Genomic DNA, 12,762 nt, shown 5'->3' on the forward strand with positions numbered 1-12,762 from the left:
TAATATCCAACCTAAACCTCCCCCACTGCAACTTGAGACCATTACTCCTTGTCCTGTCCTCTTCTACCACTGAGAATAGTCTAGAACCATCCTCTCTGGAACCACCTCTTAGGTAGTTTTAAGCAGCTATCAAATCCCCCCTCATTCTTCTCTTCTGCAGCCTAAACAATCCCAGCTCCCTCAGCCTCTCCTCATAAGTCATGTGTTCCAGAACCCTAATCATTTTTGTTGCCCTTCGCTGGACTCTTTCCAATTTATCCACATCCTTCTTGTAGTGTGGGGCCCAAAACTGGACACAGTACTCCAGATGAGGCCTCACCAATGTCGAATAGAGGGAAACGATCACGTCCCTTGATCTGCTCGCTATGCCCCTATTTATACATCCCAAAATGACATTAGCCTTCTTGGCAACAAGGGCACACTGCTGACTCATATCCAGCTTCTCGTCCACTGTCACCCCTAGGTCCTTTTCCGCAGAACTGCTGCCTAGCCATTCGGTCCCTAGACTGTAGTTGTGCATTGGGTTCTTCCGTCCTAAGTGCAGGACCCTGCACTTATCCTTATTGAACCTCATCAGATTGAGTTCCTCAGTCTAATTAGGCATTGACCGAATAAAGCATTTGTATCCATTGGTTTTGATTTTTCTACATTTCGTTTTAATTTAATGTCCTCTTGATCTTGTGTTATGAGACAGGGAGAACACATTCTCCATCTACTCTCCACCAATCTGTTTTTCATAGACTTTTCTCATGGCCCCTCTAATGCACCTCCTCGGTGAGGTAAATATCCCAAACTGTGAGCAGGGGTTTACAGAGCTGTGTACCATGATGCCCAGGTCCCTATCCTGAGTTCAGACAGTTAAATTAGAACCTTGTAAGGTGTTTAAGGATTTCAAGCTTTTCCCTCCAATGGGCATGCACATTGCAGTTTTTGACATTGAAGTCCATCTGCCATCATGCTGCCCATTCACCTTGCTTGGTTAGCTCCCTCTGAGGAATTCTCTGGACTTGACTATGACCTAAATAATCTGGAGCCATTTGCAAATGTTGTTATCTCACTGTTCACCAATCTTTCTCAAGTGTTCATAATTATACAATATTTATTGTACTTTTTATTATAAAACATGTAACCCTCCTCACTCTGCTTCTTTCCCTTTACAGACATCTTGAGCATTTCTGAGCCCAAACGACGCACAGACCACCTCATGGCAGCTTTCAACCTCAGTGACTCTGACCATTCATCATTCATCCTAACAGGCATCCCTGGTCTGGAAGCTGCTCACATCTGGATTTCCATCCCCTTCTTTACGTTCTACATTATTGGCCTGTTGGAAAATTTCATGGTTCTGTTTGTTGTAGGCAAAGAGGAGACCCTGCATGCACCAATGTACCTGCTGCTCTGCATGCTGGGGCTCACAGAAATCAGCGCATCTACTGCCATCGTGCCAAAGGCACTGTGTATATTTTGGTTCAATTTGAAAGGCATTACTGTGGGTGGCTGTCTCATCCAGATGTGCTTCCTTCACGTGGTCTCTGTTACACATTCAGCCATCCTCATGACAATGGCCTTGGATCGCTATGTTGCCATATGTAACCCTCTGAGATATGCCACCATCCTCACCAACGCACGAATAGCTAAGCTAGGGATAGTGTGTTTGGTAAGAGCTGTTCTCTTCATTCTGCCCCTGCCTCTGCTCATGAACAGGCTGCCATTCTGTGCCAACCGCATTATCGCCCACACGTACTGTGACCACATGGCTGTGGCAAAGATTTCGTGTGGGGACATCACAGTCAACAGGAGGTATGGCTTATTGTTAGTATTTGTAGTCCTTGGGTTTGACCTGACAGTTATTGCTGTGTCGTATGGTCTGATAATCAGGGCCGTCCTCAGAATCCCCTCCGAGAAAGCCCACCAGAAAGCCCTTAACACCTGTACAGCCCACATCTGTGTGATTCTGATTTCTTGTACTCTCGCCCTCTTCTCTAATCTGACACACCGGTTCAATCACGGCGTCTCTCCCTATGTACACATCATCTTCGCCATCCTGTATTACCTCCTCCTTCCTATGCTCAACCCTATCGTTTATGGTATCAAAACCAAAGAGCTTTGTGATAAAGTGCGCAAATACATCTGCAGAATGTGATCACCTGGGGCCACTGACTCGAAACCTCTGTGACATGAGCGGGGAAATGATATCCCCTCATAAATCAAGGGTGTTCTATCCAAGTTTGGCTGAGCTCATCATTGTGAAAGTTCACAGACTTTAAAGCTCCTCACACCTAACATCTTATCACTCCATCACCAAGGACTACTCTCTCTGTTGCTGAGTTCCCTCTCTCTGACCATATCCTGATCACTTTCGGTATCACCCATCAGCCCCCACCTCTACACACCATGTCACTTGGTATTCCTTTTACCTCCATACCAGCAGAAGACACTGCAGCTTTCGGAAGCAAGGGGGCTTCCCATTAGACCCTGTGTGAACAGCATTCTTGATCAGTTTGGTGAAATAAAGCTATGCTTTCTGATAGACAAAAAAAGAAAAGAAAAGAAAAAAAAAGAAAGAAAGCAACTATAATTCTGAACTTCTTTTTCATAACTACAGTGGTCTGGTGAGCAAAATTTACCTGATTTTTCTAGGACCAATAATTCAGGAAGCCCGGAGGATAAACCAAATGTTTCCGTTGGAAAGTGCTAGCACAGGAAAGCTGCTGCAGGACCTGAGGACATTCTACTAGAACTTCTTGCTGAGAGTTGTGAAACTGTGTGTTTTTGAGAACTGGACTGTGTTACCCTAGATTTGAGGGGTGTGTAGCTCAGAATGTGATCAAGCTAATTGCAGCCACAGGGTGTGCATTCAGTCACTATGAATTAATAAAAGAGACCATCACATAGTTAAGTGTTACTTGGAAAGCAGGCTTTTAGATGCAAGGTTACAATCTAGCTGGCAGTTCCTGCTAATCAGAATGGGAGGAGTGGACAGACAAGTAAATATATGAGAAAGAAAGTAGCTAAAAGGATGTCAACCTTGACTTTAGATGCCTCAGATAGTAGAAGTTTTTTGAAAGTTAGGAAAAGTGATGATCCAGTAGGGGTCACTATGACCTATGTGTTTTGTAGAAGTTATAAAAGATTACCTAATACAGAATACTTTGGAGCAGTCCTCTGAAGCCATCTTTAAAGATGTTTTTCTTGACACTTTTTCTCCCTGGTGGGTGAGCAACTGGCTATTGTAAACCTGCTGTTAATTACTCAATACTGTTCCAGATGTTAGGTAAAAATGTGGAATATTCTACACCTATTGCTTTTGTCTCTGTGTGCTTAAATAGAAGAAACTGCAGAGTTAGACAAGAGCAGGTTTACTCGTGTTTAATCCTTGATCAGACAGAATTGCTGTGTTCTCATTTATTTATTCCTGATACTGCCTGGAGTGAAAGAGTTAACTTGCCCCCCACGCCGGGGGTTTTGAAAAACCTGCGTAACATATTGCTGTGTTAAACTACTAAATCGCCTTGGAGACTAATAACTTATCACTTTTCAAAGTCACTTTTGGAGTCACTTTCAGCTAGAACTTTCAAAATACATAGTAATTATTCCTGTTGTCCGAGGCATCAAATGTAGTGTTGAGATTTCATCTTGGACTTTGTGAAAGAGTTGAAACAAAGACTGCCATGAACTATCCAGGTGATTAGGGAGGTGGTGGAATCTCCATCCCTTGAGGTTTTTAAGGCCGGCTTGACAAAGCCCTGTCTGGGATGATTTAGTTGGTGTTGGTCCTGCTTTGAGCAGGAGATTGGATGAGATGACCTCCTAAGGTCTCTTCCAACCCTAATCTTCTATGATTCTGTGATTGAATCGCTTGCAGTAGTAAGTCCCTCATGGCCTATATTGGTTGATTACTCATTTTGCCATTGTTTCATGGAGACCTAGGACAGTTGGAGCAGCAGTGGAGAGTTTTGCCTATGGTTCACTGGCCTCTTACTCAGAACAACCATGGAGAACAGTTTTGTGTTGAAGGTCTCAAACACATGGATGCCAGAGGGGACAAAGGTTTTCGTGAACTTGACTTGTTTCTCTTTCATTGCTGTTGCTATCGAAACTGCAACAAGATTCAAGAGGAACTTTAAGAAAAGATTTGTCATGTTAGGGCATGCATGCAACAACAACATCTGTTGTGAAGCATTTGCACCAGCAAAAGAAATGTTTGCACTGGTCACTGCTGATATGCATGGCCAGCAACAGAGGCATCCTTCTTCTTCCAGTGATGGGAGCGAGGATGAAATGTTGCCTTCGAGAGATTAAAAGTAACAAATTAATTCAAATCAAAATATGGACATTGACTACCTTCGATGAATGCATTTAGAAAAAAAATAATAATATAATGTTCTAGCTGTTTTTACACTACATATGTTTTTTTGCTCCTTTTGGTTATTTTACACCATTACAGGCCATTGTTTGTTTTTTTTTAAACACCTGCCAACCCTTAGTGGGGTTTTAATTTTGAATTTGATTGTCATCTCATGGCTTTGTTGCTAATGTGGACAAACTCCTGCTAGTAATAAACACAAACAAACACCCCTTTGTTTCAAGAAATACATTTAAGTTGATTTCAGCTACATTTAGATTACTTTTGAAGAGATTTGGGGCTCTGAATGCAGTAGAATTCTGTCAAACCTAAGCAGCACCTCAAGCTGAACTGCACGCACAGGAGAAGCATCCGGAAGCACGAGGGCCAGAGAAGCAGCCCCGGAGGCAAAGCTGGGCCAGAGCCAGGGAAGCAGCACTGAGCCAGAAGAACCAGAACTAAGCTGGAGGCAGAACAGCAATGCTGAGGTAGTGCTGGGGACCTGCAGCTGGAGGAGACCAGAAGTCAGGGCTGGATCGGAACAGACCAGCTGCGCCAACAGGGAGCGAAGGCTGAACTACAGTGGGGAGCTTCAGGTTCAGAGCCAAGCTATTGTATGTCAGCCATGCTACAAGTAACATAACAGCCAAGCACAATGGGAAGAGCAAGGTGGGGCCATGGGCAGAGGGTTCAACACAGGGAGATGTCACCATAGAATCATAGAATCGTAGAATATCAGGGTTGGAAGGGACCCCAGAAGGTCATCTAGTCCAACCCCCTGCTAAAGCAGGACCAATTCCCAGTTAAATCATCCCAGCCAGGGCTTTGTCAAGCCTGACCTTAAAAACCTCTAAGGAAGGAGATTCTACCACCTCCCTAGGTAACACATTCCAGTGTTTCACCATCCTCTTAGTGAAAAAGTTTTTCCTAATATCCAATCTAAACCTCCCCCACTGCAACTTGAGACCATTACTCCTCGTTCTGTCATCTGCTACCATTGAGAACAGTCTAGAGCCATCCTCTTTGGAACCCCCTTTCAGGTAGTTGAAAGCAGCTATCAAATCCCCCCTCATTCTTCTCTTCTGCAGACTAAACAATCCCAGCTCCCTCAGCCTCTCCTCATAACTCATGTGTTCCAGTCCCCTAATAATTTTTGTTGCCCTTCGCTGGACTCTCTCCAATTTATACACATCCTTCTTGAAGTGTGGGGCCCAAAACTGGACACAGTACTCCAGATGAGGCCTCACCAATGTCGAATAGAGGGGAACGATCACGTCCCTCGATCTGCTCGCTATGCCCCTACTTATACATCCCAAAATGCCATTGGCCTTCTTGGCAACAAGGGCACACTGCTGACTCATATCCAGCTTCTCGTCCACTGTCACCCCTAGGTCCTTTTCCGCAGAACTGCTGCCTAGCCATTCGGTCCCTAGTCTGTAGCTGTGCATTGGGTTCTTCCGTCCTAAGTGCAGGACCCTGCACTTATCCTTATTGAACCTCATCAGATTCCTTTTGGCCCAATCTTCCAATTGGTCTAGGTCCTTCTGTATCCTATCCCTCCCCTCCAGCGTATCTACCACTCCTCCCAGTTTAGTATCATCCACAAATTTGCTGAGAGTGCAATCCACACCATCCTCCAGATCATTTATGAAGATATTGAATAAAACCGGCCCCAGGACCGACCCTTGGGGCACTCCACTTGATACCGGCTGCCAACTAGACATGGAGGCATTGATCACTACCCGTTGAGCCCGACAATCTAGCCAGCTTTCTACCCACCTTATAGTGCATTCATCCAGCCCATACTTCCTTAACTTGCTGACAAGAATACTATGGGAGACCGTGTCAAAAGCTTTGCTAAAGTCAAGAAACAATACATCCACTGCTTTCCCTTCATCCACAGAACCAGTATTCTCATCATAAAAGGTGATTAGATTAGTCAGGCATGACCTTCTCGACCAGACTTTGGGTCCTTGAAGGCTCTGAAGGGAGGGTAGCTGCTGGGGAGAAAGGTCCTGCCATTTAGAGTCTGAAGGTGTGTGGCCACTGCCAGACCAAGTGTTTGACCCAGGGTATCACCGCAGCACAAGCAGAACCTGGGCAGGAGGCCTGGGACGAATGAGGAACAGACTGTGAACTTTCCTAACATCCTAGAGATTGTGGTTTGTAATGTCCCCATCCCCAACAAGTGGGGTTCCTTATTTCCTTGAATCTTTCCCATTTTTTCCTTATTTTTCTTCTAGTTGGTGTTTACTAAATTATATTAGGTTTGAATTTAATGCAGTCATTCGGGGGTCAGGGAAGCATCTGGTGTGAAGGGAGTAACGCAAGTGGGGACACCCTAGCCCCTGTCCTAAGTGACCATGATGAAACTGGGGTTTCAGCCTCCCAGGAATCCAAGGCCCAGCTGTGTCGCCATTACGAGGACACTGCCACACAGGGAGTGGAAGGGGAGTGCTTGAAGTTAGGCAGGCCTTGGGGTAAAGGCAATGTGAGTGGGGAATCCGAGCTTTTCATTTGCCAATTCCCCTGGGGTATTGCAGAAACCAGCAAATTCCCCACAATAGTTCCCCACTTACATTAGGGAACTGGGACAAACGGTTGGATTTTAGTGATGTGTAACGAGATGTGTAACTTGTGAAATCTTCGTTTAACTGCTAAAAACTGAAATGTGTAACTTTGGGGAACACCCTTTCTGGGTAAGGGGAATATAACGTCGCTGCATGAGATGGCTTCCCAGAGACTGTTATAATATAAAACCTTTCCCCCCACCTGTACTATTCTATTATGGGGTTAGAGGATGAAAACTGATATTTTGTCTTTGGCCTCTTGAATAGATTTCATAAACAATGAAAGCTTCTTCAAGGACTTGACTAGAAAATTAATCAACAACCAGAATGAATCCTAGAATCGTAGAAGATTAGGGTTGGAAGAGACCTCAGGAGGTCAGGTAGTCCAATCGCCTGCTCAAGGCATTACCAACCCCAACTAAATCATCCCAGCCAGGGCTTTGTCAAGCTGGGCCTTAAAAACCTCTCATTTTGGAGATTCATCCACCTCCCTAGGTAACCCATTCCAGTGTATCACCACCGTCCTAGGGAAATATTGTTCTTAATATCCACCCTAGACCTCCCCCACTGCAACTTGAGACCATTGCTCCTTGTTCTGCCATCTGCCACCACTGAGAAGAGCCAAGCTCCATCCCCTTTGAAACCACCCATTAGGTAGTTGAAGACTTCAACCAAATCCCCCCTCACTCTTCTTTTCTGCAGACTACATTATACAGGTTCGCTCAACCTCTCCTCATAATTTATGTTCCCCAGCCCCTTCATCATTTTCATTGCCCTCTGCTGGACTCTCTCCAATTTCTCCACATCCTTTCTGTAGTAGGGGGCCCAAAAACGGGACACAATACTCCAGTGCTGAATAGAGGGGAAGAATCAATTTGCTCCATCTCCCTCTTTGATCTCACTGTTTCCTCTCAGATTTTAGACACAATGATGGCACCCACAGAAATAATTCCCCTGTGCAAAAAAGGCCACTGATGTTTATGAACCTTCAGCTCTCAAGAAATTATTGGAAAATTTTAGTTCAGTTTTTCTCATTGTGCTTCACAGAAAGATTGTGGAAATGGTAAATACTGTTTCAAAACTGCCACAATCCAAAGACACAGACCTGTAGTGAAAAGCAGCAGGGTTACTTTCCAAAGCCACTGAACTTGTAGCTACATTTCAAGTTGGGTTGAAAGGAGCCAAACGTTCAGCAGGTAAATGATCAGGAAAATGGATCAGACAAATCCAGTGTGAAGAGAAGTGCTTGAGATGGGCAAAAAGGCAGGGGAGCAGCTCATTTTGTGGCAGACCAGAGAAGAAAGGAGAACAGCTACCAGCAGCTCCAAGGGAGTTCAGCTGAGGGAAGGCAGAATTTCTCCCTGAACAACTGCCCAAATGTCCCTCTCTGAGGGAAGGGAGGGCCTGCCGCAGGGATGCCCTGAGAGGGAAGCATTCACCTCTCATCTAAATGCTGGACTTGATGGATCCCCTTTATTTGCTGTTTGGACTATCCCAGCATCAAGAAAAGGAAAATGAAGTGCTTTATAAAAAAGAGATTTGTCAAATAAACCTCAATCTACCATACATGGAGAATTAAGGTAGCAATCAGCTAAAAACCACCACAGTTAAATTAAACGTGGATACTACGTAATAGCAACTGTATTAATGCTGTATGACTGCACTATTGCTGTGTGCCATTATTGCTCTGAGTCACATACAATGTGCGTAGCATTCAAAAAACTCTTGAACCAACACAGAGGTGAAAATCAACAAACGAATAGCAGCAAAGAACATGAAGGGAAGGGAAAAAATGTGGTAAACAATCTGTTACATCGTACCTACAAAAAGGGGAAACAATTTCCCTGTTAGTACCAGTCATAATTTGCGTTAGTGACACTCCATACTAACGGAGGACAATGTTTGTAAAAACCCTTTGAAGATGGGAAGTGCTCTCAGCAGGGGAGTATGTTGTGTATGAAACAGTTACAATCCCTCTCCCACTGAGCCCAATTTCAACTGGTGTCTTAGAGGTGAAAAGCTGAAAAGAGCATCACCCGCCCTGTGAGACACTAAGTCTGTCTCAGGGGATATGGTATAAATTTCTTATACAAATCCCATTCAATAGTTAATAAAGTGAATATCTCATCCAAATGTCTGATACAGGTAAATACGCAGGTGGCAGCTAATGAGAGGAAGAGGAACATTCACAGCTGCAAGTTCTCTGGAGATCAGGAAATCGTGTGGTGACTAGGGGACTTTTACATAATATATATATATATATACTTGAGCCTGAGAGAGGCAGTTCCTGCACTTTGGATGTCACATTCATTTCTCTCTACTACACAACCCCAGTAACTGGCTTGACTCTGGGTGCTCATGTTTATGATCTGGTGCTGCTGTTGTACAAATGCTCAGTATTGAGATTCTTTTTTCATTGGGAAGGGTCTGGGTTACCAAGGAGTGGTTTAAAAGGCTGAGTTTTTCCTGCCTGTGGATTATCAGCCCTTTACAGAATAAACAGACAAACAAACACTGTTTGAGAAAGCCCCCTTCTTAAGGCGAATGTCCCACTCTATCACTTCGAGTGCAGAAGGTGGGGCCCTGCAATGATTCTACAAATTAATACTGACCACTCCAGGTGTTACCCGGGCTTCTTTCAACCCACAGCTCTTGGTAACTTTTACTCTGTGCGAGGTGGTGTCAGGAAATAAATCAGGGGAGACACGGCCGTCCGTCCGATAGATGGCTGGCACAAACAGGACAACACAAGGCTGCTTTCACTTGACTTGACTTAGACTCAAGCACTAACACACGTCCACAAAAGGTTAGTAAAACACCCCCAACCCTTGATAATTACCAAAGCTGAGTGTGGCTCTTGAGTGGCACAGCGGCAGGCTTCCGGTGGCTTAATCTTCTGTCTGCCAGTGGGGACTGCAAGATGTATCCAGAGAGAGAGTCCAAAAACAAGTCCAATTACCTCAAACTTCCCCCCTTATTTATACATTAGTCATAGAATGACATTTCCCTGAAAGAAAACTTGTTAAGTAAGCAGTTTCAATAGTCAAGCAAGAGGTTCCTTCGGATTATCGATTAACCAGGGGTGGGTTTTTCCAGACTTTTCAGCCTTGAGGCACCAATAGACATTCCTGGGGCACAACCTGCTCTTCGAAAATGCATGTATCAGCCACTTCAACACAAATCCTATCAGGAAGGACGTGGGGTCAAGCTGGCCTTTCTGTGGCACCCAAAACTCCCCCCCGCACACATACCTGCCTTAGTCAAACTGAGAGTGCTGAATGGCCAATTTACAGCCTGCTGACTTGGCTGCTTTTAGCAATAAGCCATAGTGGTTTCAGGCACTTTACTGGTTTGCCAAAGTCTCCCCATACACAGGTTTGTATTAAACTCCCAAGGTTACAGCTTTTCTCTGACCTTGGACTGGTAGATGCTGCCACCACCCAAGTGCAGAGCCCCTTTGAGAGCCCAGGAAGGCGCACTTGGGAATTCCTTCCTGTGGGGTACCTTTAACCACTTACACTGCCCACCCCCTACTTCCAGGGAAGAGATGAAAAAAAAAAAAGAAAAAAAAAGGAAATCAGCTGTTTCCACCAGCTAATTAAACAACAAGGTGTAGATGCTGTCACCACCCAAGTGCAGAGCCCCTTTGAGACATTGGGAATTCCTTCCTGTGGGGTACCCTCAAGCCCTTTCACTGCCCCCCACCTACTTCCAGGGAGGAGATGAAAAAGAAAAAAAGGAAATCAGCTGTTTCCACCAGCTAATTAAACAACATGCGTGCAAACCACTTAAGACACAACAATCCAATTCTGTTCTTGAAAAAGGTAAATTTTATTAATAAAAAAAGGAAGAAAGTACATTTGGGAAATCAGACTATTGATCGATTTTAAAAGAGCGACTAAAAGGATTAAGCATCAAGAATAGCTTTCTTGAGCTCCATCTTAAAGGTTACAAGGAAATCAAAAGCACCTGGGGTTAGCAAAGAGGAATCCACAAGCCATAGCAAAAAAAAAAAAAAAGAGAGATAAATCTAATTGCATCTTCCTAGACATTTCCTGATCTACTTAAATATCTGGGGTTTTAAATGAGAAGTTTCTAGGCATGAGACTGATTTTTTTTTCGCATCTGGCCCAAGTGTCTTCCAGCAGAGCTGCAGCCCTGTCCGCCTCTCCCTGGGAGAACAACAACAGCCAGACAGAAGGGGAGTCTTTTTTTCAATTTTAAAAAGTTCTAGCCTTCCCATTGTCTCTTTTGGCCAGGTGCCCACTCACTTCCTCTTACCTATGCATAGCAGTGAGACTTTTTAACCCTTTACAGGCAGAGCAATTAGAGAACAGCTAAGCACAGGGCCTGAGACTGTCACAGGAAGAGAAGGCCCTTACACCGGCAGACAGTGATTTTGATTCTTTCTTTTATACTATATAACTAGCCAAGTGATAAGAATCCACCTAAATTCTTAAAGTACAGGCCTTTGCAGACAGGCCTGAATATCTATATCCTAACACAATTTACAAATATCTAGAAGATAATAAAGTGATAAGTAACAGTCAGCATGGATTTGTCAAGAACAAATCATGTCAAACCAACCTGACAGCTTTCTCTGACAGTGTAAGAAGCCTGGTGGAGAGCGTGGAAGCGGTAGGTGTGGTCAAGCTTCAGTCAAGCTTTTGGTACTGTCTTGCATGACATTCTCATAAACAAACTAGGGAAATGCAACCTAGATGGAGCGACTATAAGGTGGGTGCAAAACTGGTTGGAAAACTGTTTCCAGAGAGTAGTTATCAGTGGTTCACAGTCATGCTGGAAGAGCACAATGAGTGGGGTCCCACAGGGATCAGTTCTGGCTCCGGTTCTGTTCAATATCTTCATCAATGATTTAGATAATGGCATAGAGGGTACACTTAGTGTTAGGATATATATATTCAGGCCTGTCTGTAAAGGCCTGTACTTTAAGAATTTAGGTGGATTCTTATCACTTGGCTAGTTAGAGGTATAAAAGAAAGAATCAAAATCACTGTCTGCCGGTGTAAGGGCCTTCTCTTACTGTGACAGTCTGAGGCCCTGTGCTTAGGCTAAGGCCTTTGGCTAAGCAGCAGAGGCAGCCATAAGCTGGGAAGTGAACAGGCACCTCCTCACATTCCCAACTAGTCACATTGAAAGACAGTGCTATTGCGCTGTGAGGATACAATCCTGTCCTGATAATGCCTATCGCCTCCAGAGAAAGGGAAGTGCCTAGAAAATGTAAAAGGAAACTTAGTTTGATAGCATCCTGTCTGGCAAGAACTCACTTATCAATAGCTGGGATGTGAAATCCTCACTTCTGTATTGTTTTGTCATTATAGTTCCCACTTTGCTATTGTTTGTCTGTGTAATCTCTGTCTGGTTTTGTGATTGTTTCTGTCTGCTGTATAATTAATTTTGCTGGGTGTAATCTAATTATTGTGGTGGGATATAATTGGTTAGCTAATCATGTTACAATATGTTAGGATTGGTTAGTTAAATTTCAGTAGAATGATTGGTTAAGGTATAGCTAAGAATATTACTATATAAATTAGGGGCAAACAGGAAGTAAGTTGGGATTCGAAAATAAGGAAAAAGTAACTTGTATTTAAGCTTGCTGGAAGTTCACCCCAATAAACATCAAATTGTTTGCACCTTTGGCCTTCGGGTATTGTTGCTCTCTGTTCATGCGAGAAGGACCAGGGAAGTGGGAGAGTGAAGGAATGAGCTCTCTAACACTTTTAACGTTTGAGGATGATTCCAAGCTGGGAGGGGTTGCATGTGCTTTGGAGCATAGCATTGTAATTCAAAATGATCTGGACAAACAGGAGAAATGGTCTGAAGTAA

At 44.0% G+C, this 12,762-nt stretch overlaps 1 protein-coding gene across 1 annotated transcript; it reads left to right on the forward strand.

Annotated features, from left to right (window-relative positions):
- Nucleotides 1-1,204: 1,204 nt before the first annotated feature.
- On the forward strand, nt 1,205-2,143 carry LOC311514488 (olfactory receptor 52N2-like; the record flags this gene model as incomplete). Its single annotated transcript, XM_084617055.1, has 1 exon — nt 1,205-2,143. The coding sequence occupies one exon, from the start codon at nt 1,205-1,207 to the stop codon at nt 2,141-2,143; it is 939 nt and encodes a 312-aa protein (XP_084473181.1).
- Nucleotides 2,144-12,762: the final 10,619 nt, after the last annotated feature.

Source organism: Lepidochelys olivacea, assembly GCF_965140295.1.
Source record: "Lepidochelys olivacea isolate rLepOli2 genome assembly, chromosome: 1".
Classification (NCBI taxonomy): Eukaryota; Metazoa; Chordata; order Testudines; family Cheloniidae; genus Lepidochelys; species Lepidochelys olivacea.